The 10,325-nt window shown below is 43.9% G+C and overlaps 1 protein-coding gene across 5 annotated transcripts in view; it reads right to left on the reverse strand.

The window, feature by feature from the left end:
- LOC111588707 (protein bicaudal D homolog 2-like) overlaps nt 1-9,969 on the reverse strand; it is a 43,974-nt gene extending 34,005 nt beyond the window's left edge. For all 5 annotated transcript variants that reach the window (XR_008602509.1, XM_023299214.3, XM_023299213.3 and 2 more), the window contains exon 1: nt 9,450-9,969. Coding sequence is in view for 4 of the 5 variants with exons in the window: in XM_023299214.3 (XP_023154982.2) it covers nt 9,450-9,689 (240 nt within the window). In the remaining variant the exon portion in view is untranslated. The remainder of the gene's footprint in view (nt 1-9,449) is intronic.
- Between the last annotated feature and the right edge of the window lie 356 nt (nt 9,970-10,325).

Raw genomic sequence — 10,325 nt, forward strand, 5'->3', positions numbered from 1 at the left:
GTTAGTAATATAAATGGCAGACAAGGGGAGCAGCTGGGGCTGCAGCTGGGGCCATCATGTGCACACAGATACATGCTTACATGTGTGAACTCAGACCCAGAAACCTGCCCGTGTGATCAGATTTCTAGGAAGAAAATGGGAGGATGAAGTAGAAACTGAATCTGTTTCTTTGTGCATTTGCTCTCAGTTACTGGAGAGGGGTTCACCCTTACCAACAAACAATTATTAATATGACCAAATGCATTTTTCTTCACCATTCTAGACTCATCCATTAGTGCTGAGACACGCCTAATCAATAAGAGTGAAGCCTTGACAGAATGGGGGAGTGATTGCAGGGACCTGATTTGCCCTTTTCCTGAGGTCTAAGATGGATCAAAGATTGCCACTAGGATACAACTATGCATCATTTCTGATCGACTCTGTTGCCTCCACTCCACTGATAACCAAGCCCTCCATTATCTCACAGTCATTTCCATGAACTATCACTTACTTCCTCTCTCCTACCTCTCCAATCACCCTCCCAGACCCAGAATATGGTCTCTTGGGAAGGGTGTTCTGCTACTGCTCCTGGCCAGACAGAGAATAATGACCACCCTTCTCCATTTGCAGTAATTAAATCCTGTTTGTGACTGAGTATGCACACGTTCTCTCCCACTGAGGCTAAGTCTTGGGTCAGGGTGGCAAGTCTTCCATATGAGGCCATGTCAGTTTGTAAATAATAAGGTATAGGCTCAGTATGATCACCACCACTGTGCACTTTGTACTTCATACAAGTACAGTATTTGTTTACAGTGAGCCAATGATTGTCTTCGGTTTGCATTAAGCAATAGTTTTTTGATTCCATATTCAAACAACACTTGGTTATCTCTACAATACCCAAATCTCTCTGACAACAGAGCATTCAAGTAAAATAATGACAATAAACATGAGATGAGCCAAAATACAATGCCCTTGAGTGAATGCTAAACAAATGCTGGAAAACGCCTATAGTTCATTAAGAAGGTACACATTTATTAAGCTTTGATCTGACAAAAACAAAAAATTAGAGCTGTTTTGTCCCAGCATTTTAAACTCATTAAGACCAGCTGATTGCAGAACCTCATTCTTCTCCCATCTTAAAGAGAGTGAACTGGTTCCCACAGGAAACCACTGCTCTGCCCAGTGCCCCTCCCAGAAAAATCTCTCTCCCTTTTTCTGTCTGCAATCCCCATCTCTCAAGGACCCCTGAGAGACAGGCACATATCCAATTAAAAACCCTCCCCTCTTTCATCTCTCCAACCCCAAACTCTAATGTTGTTATAGCTGTACAGCAATCCCCCCTGCCTATACTATACAAGTCTGTCTTCCTTATCTCCCCTCCCTTCACTCTTTTCCCACTCCCAATTCCTCCCCCTTTCTCCCTGATCATCCATGCCTGAGGGTTTCAAAGTGTGGACTCCGTGAGACTTGGGTACGTCACACTGTGACAGGGGGGACCCAGACCCACTAGCCTATTTACAATAGGAGCCTGGGGAGGGGGAAGGAGGGAGTACGGCGTGTGGGGGAAACGCAGACGTACCGCTGTTTCCTGATTGCACAGCGGTGCTGAAGTTAAAAAGACCCCCAGGGCGAAGGGACAACTCTTTGAAATTGGGTTTGCTAATGTTGGAATAGAGGGTCTATTAAAACGAGGAGTCTGCTTTTGGCTTTCATTAATTTTGGTCCAACTCTGTCAGTCAGTGAATAACTGGACGACGTAGAATTTCAAAGGAAGCAGAGAAGGGTGTGCCACAAAGTGCTCATGTAATCAGAGAACACTATCTGTCTAGATCTCATCCCTGATCTCAATCATTTTCTGCTTCAAACCAGAGAGTGCAACGGGACAAACTGCAAATAAAATTCTTCTTTAGTGGGAGGATGTGGGTAGAGCAAGTCATACACTTTGGATATATGCATGTGTTTATCAAGGGGTGGGGTTGGGACACCCACCATCTGTCTACTTGTAGCTACCCCAAGTTTATTCCTGCCTGTCATACATACAAATAAGCATGGAGTGCTGCACTACCGCTTCAGATCTTTTGTTCCTTCGAGGAATATTCCCTTCAATGCAAGTAGTTAAAAATTCTCATTTATGTGCAGACCTTAATGTGCTCTGTGCATGTTTTAGCCCGGTATAGTCAATGAGAGGACATCAACAATTGCAAAGCTTTGCTGCACTGAGATAAAAAGGGTTTCTAACTTCCACCTTTGTCAAGTTTACAAAGTTTCCAGTGCCTCTGGAATGTTTAAGTCAGCTGAAGACCGAGCAAATCTGACTTAATTCAGCGCTTGAAGGAAAAATTTGATGGGTAGCTTTGGAGGCGCAAATTAAAGTGGACTACAGCTACATTGACTGCAAAGGCTATTGAATCTCAGTTCCTGTCCCTGATGCTGTGGAAATGTCAAGCACACAGAGAAAGGAAATGCTGCATAATGAGTGCTGATGTTAACACACCAGGACAGGCAAGCGTATTCCTATCAATAAGAAAAAAAATCTTTTGTGTGGAGACTTATTCCTTGTTAATCAGAGGTGACAGAAGTGACTTGCCCGATGAACCACATGTGGATCCTCTGATCCACCAAAAGACGTCCGGTCCGATAGAGAAACATATTTCATACACTTCCTATCCCCTATAAAAAGACTCCTCACGAGTAAACAGGATGCACAGCTGTGGGCAGGGAGGGGGGCGAGTTCAGACTGTATTTCAATAGAAGGAAGAAGAAAGATACGATGAGAGTTAAGCTCAGCCAAGACTCTGTCCTTATAATTACGAAAAAAAACACAGCAGATACTTATATTCAAAACACAATGCCATAAACAAGTATTAGATGTTTTATATCAGGGTTTCGCTTTGTGTCAGCTATGTTACTTGGATTGAGAGCAGAGAAGATAACAAAAGTTTGTGGGCAATCTGTTACAGCCCGCAGGTTTAATCTACGGACTCTAAAAGAATGATGCAGGCAGGATTTATAACCGTTACAGTCACAAACCTCTGCTCTACCCACATGCCAAACTGAGTCACCTATTTACATAAGACACCACAGTTTCAACACAATTGCTGTGGGTTAGTTACGTTGGCCTAAAATGAATAGCAGTTTAAGGGCCTGGAGCTAACTTGACTGTATGTTTAATCATAAAATACAGTATCTTTCACAGCCTTTATGTAACATGGTGGCTTGAGTTACCAAAAGTTGAAACAGCAAGGTAGTGTTACTGTGTAGAAAACTTACATAACATACAAGTTAGTGTTTGTTTCACAACAACACACAAAAAAGCTCCCAAATAACACAAAATGATTTTAAATTTGTAGCAATAAAAGCATAAAGTTGGTGTAAGATGTGATCCAACAGACACAATGGAACTATACAATCAAGAAACAGGAGATGAAGGCGTGAAGGAATAAGAAGCCATTGTGTTTCCTTCACACACACACAGACACATCTAGCTCAGTCACGTGCATTCACACTGCGCTCTTTGTCGACAGATTTATACTTGTTTATATTCAGTAGGAGAGGGGAAAACTGGAGATGGGCCTTTAGCCTGAGTGAACTATGTTGTATTGTCAGAGGCGTACAGTCATTACGATGACCTCATCCCCTGCTTTTAGCCCACGCTCCTGCCTGATCTGGCCCTAGTCTCCGGTAATTGGATTACACGAGCAGAGTCATGACCCTGCTGGGCTGTCGTAGGGTTTCTCTGCATGAACTTCTGACTTAAAAGACATCTTTAAAAACTCAAAATATAAAGAAATTTAGCTGCATCGTAACCATAAGTATAATAAATACCTAAATCATGTGCTGCACTGCTGCTCAAATATGTCTAAGTAGAATTTTACAGACAAATTTATTTGGATTACCCAATAACTTCATCTATATTTACTATAGTCAGAAGGAAGTATCTCAGAGTGTGACTCAGTGACGCACACACAATTAGATAATATCCTCATGAGCAGTCACAACTTCTGACAGGCTTGTGGTGGAACAAAATGTAGTTCTATTACGTCAACACGCTGCTACACACCAAGATTACTGAACACATGATCCTTCTACACCGTCTCCGCAAATGTGAGACTCTTTTCATTTAAACACCCTGCACAAACACTCGATTCTTTAAAAGTGAAGCCCAATAAAATTCCAAGCAGCCCAAACAAATTTACTCACCGAGACCAAGAACACTAAAACTGCCATTCAATAATGCACCAGAGTAAATGTGGCCTCTACTTGAACTGTGGATGGGTGCCGAGGGTATTGTGTTCATCAGAGTTAAGGACAAAAGCTTTTAAAATCATTCTGGATTAGCAGTGAGTCATTTTACCTAAAATTAGGCGGAATGATTCTTTCAATACACCATGACACCATATGGTCAACCTTCTGCAACTCAGAAGGCAACACTTGTCTATGTGAGTGGATCTTGTAGATAAACCAACCTGTCTGAAGATTCGAAAGATACAGTGGAAATTTGTTTGTCAAACTACTGCGTGGGTGGTCTTTGCAATGATTTGCACATCTTTATTGGGACAGATTCATATAGAAGACTGCCAGGCCTGACAGCACTCAGAGAACAGACTGCTAAGCTTGGCAGACGCAGGAGTAGGCCAGTTGACCAGACAAGGAAGAACAGGGCAAGTTTCCCAACAGCACCTGACAGCGTCTGTGCAGCATTACCCCAAAACGCACCTATCTGTTCCTGGCTATGGAGGCTGCTAATGAGTGTGGCTGGGCCTGGCAGAGTCCCAGACTGCCGTAAGCCCTGTGCATAGCGGCTGGGATTCATCCTCTTACGCCCGGAGGGTAGGGGATTTGGGACTTTATTTAGTGCCATTTAGAAAAGATTACCCCTTAACTGCAGTCTTGCCATCCGGCAAAAGAGTTTATGGATAAAAGGGCAGATCAAAATACCCCAAACAATACTGAAAGGTTTAGCATATAATAGGCCTCAGATAGCATAACCAAACACAAATCAAAAGCCAAATGAAAATGAGACAATGATTGAGTAAGATGCTTCGAAAGCTATGAGGAAGGTTTAGACTTACAGGAGCAGGACTTTGATAAGGAACAATAATGGCTGAGGTAATTGCAAGAAGAGGAAATAAAAAGAAAGATTATAAAAGTGAGGGATGACTAGCTGTCCATGAAACACAGCTTGATGTGGCAGTCCAATAAAAAGAGCCTGACTGTTTATGACTCTTCATATAAGGGAGCAGAAGGGTTTTGTGTTCTCCTCGTATTTTCTACTGACGTCCAATCAGCATCCATCCCATTTAACGCCACAGAAAGGGCTCAGAGTCACAGCAGATAGCTTTGTTTAAGGACATTGGGATATATCCTTTAGCGGTTTGCCATTTCAAAAGGGACAAAAGTGACAAATCCTTTCAAATGTAACCACAATGGAACGCCTCTCTCAATCTCGCCTTTGTCATACACTGTGTTCTGCTGCCATTTAACCCTCTCTTCATCTGTGACACTCAAGACCAGTTAACCCCAGTGGGCTCAAACACACAAAGGGCCAGAGGGCTGAGCACAGAGAGCCCAGGTTCGACTGAGTTTAACAACATTTAGCTCTCTGATTGTCTGGTTGAATTCCACAACGTGGTGCAAAGCTGCTGCTACACTGATAGAACTCTGAGGGCAGGGATGGAGTCTGAATGTGACTTCAGTTTGGTCTCTGACACTTGCCACAGTGTAACAAAGACCAAAAGAGCGACAGATCTTTGTCAGATACGACTGTCTTAGAGCGTGTAGCCTGGAAAAGAAAGGGCCAGTATCAGGGACAAGGCAAGAGACGCTCAATGAGCCTTTTGTCTTTGGACAGCAAATGACGTTTGCGTGACCACTGCGTTCCATCTTTTTTCATCTCCACGGACCTAACAAAGACAGAAGGGCTAACGTTGAGGCCAGCAGCAAGTTCTCCATACAGGCACAGACTGTAAACAGGAACCTGTACATCCCTTAGAACTGCATTAGCAGCTGAAGGTGTGGCACATGATGCCTTCTGTGATTGGCTTAAATTAAGTATATCAACAACAGCTGAAGGAACACCACCTTAACCTTATGCTCTTATGCTGCTAGAGTGTCATATAATGTCATTAAGTACTTGTGACTGAAGCTGTGCTCTGCAGTCTGTGTGATAACTGGGTACAATTACACACAACTTGGTCATATCTTTATCAGCAGCCAGGCAAACCAGTGTGCATTTCCCAGAGCTCTGTTTGAGGAGTGAGCAAATCAGTTGTTGACTTTAGATCTAAAATATTGTGCATTGAAAAATCTGGACAATGCATAAGCAGGAAAGTGGGCATAAAAATTTTTAGTAGTGTTGCAGCCCTGGCCTACAGAGCATAGCACTGGGGCAGTGGGCCAAATGGCTCACATTCACTAAAGCATAGCAGCAGATGGCTCACTCTGTGGGGTACAACACTATTTCTGGACTGGAAGGAAATGGTGACTGTCACTACATGCAATCAGCCTAGTGCTGTACCTCCTTTTCAATACAATGAAAGGTTTAGACGATGGATAGGGGCTGAATTGCGGCGTACTCCTAGAGGGAATTGTCAATAATTGGAGGGTAATGTTGTGGTTGGAGGGCTGTGTAGCGAATGAGAAAGAGGACAAGCAGGCGGGCCGACACGCTCCCAGATGCGGGAATGATAACCCATAAAATATATTATACATACAAATGATTCCAACAGCAGAGGACAGATAGGAACATTCTATGAATTTTAACCAGGGCATGGTGACATCCTGCCAATTGCCATGCATGTGCAGTGTTCTAGCTAGCTCTAAACTCATCCCTCAACAGTCACCCACAAACGCGCTGAGAAAACAGCACCTGCCGAGGAAGCAGCACGGCTGTTCAAATTAAGGCACAGAGCTGTGCTGTTACTAAGCAACAGCAGTGCACAGAATTCCTCTGTCTTCTTGCCTCAAGAGTAGCGTGTGTGGGGATGTGCGCTTTAAGTGTGAATATTAGTGCCCTGTCCGAGGACGGGTGATGGGGTGAGGACTGGCTAAATGGCAAGGGAAGTTTGCCCACTGTCATGATGATTTCTGATTGAGTGTTTACATCCAGGAGGAGAGAAGAGAGTGGTATGCGGGCATTTAAAACGCTATTTATACTCATAAATCTGAACCATTTTCTTTTGTTTTGTGTTTGTGCATGCCTGCAAGTGAGGAGAGAGATGTAGGGTCGCTGGAGAGGACCCTGTGTTAAGCAACTCTGTAAATCCCCCAGTCTAAGTCCTCGAAAAAGAGAAAGAACGGTCAACCATTGCAGCCATCAGAGTAAATAGCAGCTGGAGAATGTGGTATTTACACTTGGCTAAAGATATACAGTAACTGTCTTATGTCTTTTTGTCACAGCTGGCCACAAATTGGTCAGCTTCACTAACAAAAATGTCCAATATATGAGCGTTATGAAAGTGGCTGTAAGGCTGACTGATTTGTGTTTTCACAATTGCAATGATATTTTGAATGATACGTGTGAACTGTATGTGGAAACTGACATTCTATTTACCACCCTACCCCTCTGTGCCAGTAGCTTATCTTGTGCTTGCTCCTCACTACCAAAGGTTCAAGGGCAGATAAAGAGGAAGAGGAGATGGGCTGTCAGAAGAATGTGTTTGTGTTTCTCTTGTGATAGCATCACTTCCACCCTGCATACAGAGGCTGGGGTGGAGGTTGGGAGGATAGGGGGATAAAGGAAGATGGCTCGTCTTGTAAAGGTTGCCATCTGATCAGTGATTTGTAATCAACACGAACCCAACAATGTGGCAAAAGAAAGCATGTCTGCCACTGCTCTCAGCAAACAATTGAGTTTATTACCCACACAGATGGCTGTTTGCGCTCTACTGTGAGACGGAAAGAGGCCCTGATGCAATCATACAACCAGGACCCAGCTTTGTTTAACTGGCATATTTTGAAAAACTAAGAAAATCTTCACATTTCTTTTTTTGTTTGTTGCCGGGGTTACTCTTTTAAACCGTTTTTAGTCAGTTTCTTCTATTCAGAGCTTTTTGCTGCCATTCCTCTGTCACACAGCTAGACCCTCTTACCAAAAGAATGCATGGGAAAATGGAGTTGCTGAGACAGCCCAAAGACCTCCTCCTCTCTATTTTAACAACCACCAGAGAAGGAAAGAGAGAGAGAGAGAGGGCACAGGAAGACCAGAGAGAAGAGGGAGAAGCAGAGAGCTGGAAAACATCTCTGTGTGGGCCTCAAAAACCCAAAGAAACGATGAGCAGATTTCTGGCAAGGCACTAAGGGATTCACGATGAAGTGAGCTTATTCAGCTATTGGTTGTTTTGCCTAGTGGGACACAGGAAGACGTTACATCTCAAAGGAGGATGTGAGCAACCATGAATAAGCCTGTGTCAAAGCAGGAGTTTGTTTTTTTTATTCCCCGTCATGACTACGCAGGCAGGGAAACAATCAGGAGAGATTAGATGAATGTCACAACACAGTGGAAAACTGGACACTGTCATCCAGCAACAGGGAATGAGTCCAATCACTGCTCAGTAAAACAGACACCTCCTTTATCTGACACACTAGAGCAGCTTGAGCCATCACTCTCAACATTCTTTCCATTCCCAAAAGGCCGTAACTCGTCTGGTTTCCTCTGCAAGTTACTCACTTCTCTGTCTTGTGAGCGGGAAAGTTTGAAATTCAAACATACTCCCGCCCTTTCCTTCTGAACTAGAAATTCCCATTTATTACAGAGCGCCCAGAGAATAATCTATCCATGAAAGTAACATCTTAATGCTTTGGTTTTGCATGCGACCTCAACAGGGAGATGTCATTTTTAAAAGCTCAAACATGTCTGACGCACAGCATTTAGCAAAAAAAAAAAAAAATAGAGAAAAAGAATGCAAATAGATGTCTCATATTATGCACAATTACAAACTTATTACAGATCACTCTGCGTGTAACAATGATCATACATGTGCAGATGGGAAATCATCCTGTGATTAAGACATGATTAAAGGAGTGGTCGAGAATGCACTCCGGGCTTAGACTAGCTTTAAGCCTGACAGGAATGTCTTGAAGAGGGGGCTTTGAGAGCTGCATAAATAAATAAAGGTGGCAGTGCGATGGGGGACACCCTGAGTGTGGATGGGGGGTGGGCAGGAGGAAGCATCCCCTCCTCACGTTGCAGTTTTGACCTTGCAGGATGGGAAGGGGGATGCTTTTATAGCCCCTATGTAAAATGCTGCACGATAACAGTGTACAAATATCATGGAAATGGCAAAATATCTTAACTCATTACTTACTGTTAAAACTAGGTATAGGTCACACCCCAATATTATTATACAGAAGGTGTATGATTTTAGGAGGTTAATGCGCAGGGCCTATAAATCTTATGATATTGATATGATACTGGTAGAATTTCCCATTATTATTCTGTGCTTAAAAATGAAAAAAAAAAAAAAACCTACGTCTTTCAGTTGGTCCAGCTCCTGTCGGACGGCTTCGTACTCGATCTCCAGGTCATCGTACTGCTGCTTGAGCTGCTGCTTCTCCTCCAGCACCGCCAGCCCGTACTCCGCCGCCTGGATCTTCTCGTTCGTGGTCTCACTCAGCTCCCGGGAGAGACGCTCGATCTCGGCCCGCAGCCACTCCGGCCCGGCCTCCAGCAGCATCGCGGCGTCGGGGTAGCCCTGCTCCTCCACGGACATGATCGGCGCCCAGGTGACGATCAACCGACTAAGCTGATCTGCGACAACAGGGATGCTGGGGCGTCTTCAAGCGGTGTAACCTTGAAGAAGAGGCGGCTCGCTCAGATTCGTCTGTATTTAAATTGCATGATTGTTACGTTTCTCGTCGCCGGTCCCGTTTCTTTGGTCATGTACTCGGTTCGCTTATTTTCGTCAGCGGAGTCCGCCGTTATCTCTTAAAAGCGCTCCATCGCTGCGCTCCAGCGTTTTTCTCCTCCTCTCCCCGGCTTGTCGGAGCGATAGCGCCGAAGCAGGAGCACCAACTGCCAAGACGGGGTTCTGACTTTCAAAATAAAATCCTGCTTCATCAAAATAGGCTTCATACTGCGAGTGAGAACAGTATTTTTTCAACTAATTTACGTACTGAAATCAAAACCAAGCATAATATGTGACAGCGTATGTAGAGTGTGAAGAAATCGTCGATATTTTTCCAAAAATATCAAATCGCGTGCGTTTTATTTTGAAAACAAAATGGTCTCGTTTGAAACAGCTGAACCTTCCTACGCAATCAGCTGGTAAAGCGCCTACCTGGTCGCAGTGCATCTCGGGAAATGAAGTGGATTGTCAACGTAATGGCCATTGCGACGCCACGAAAAG

Source organism: Amphiprion ocellaris, chromosome 8 (assembly GCF_022539595.1).
Source record: "Amphiprion ocellaris isolate individual 3 ecotype Okinawa chromosome 8, ASM2253959v1, whole genome shotgun sequence".
NCBI lineage: Eukaryota > Metazoa > Chordata > Actinopteri > Pomacentridae > Amphiprion > Amphiprion ocellaris.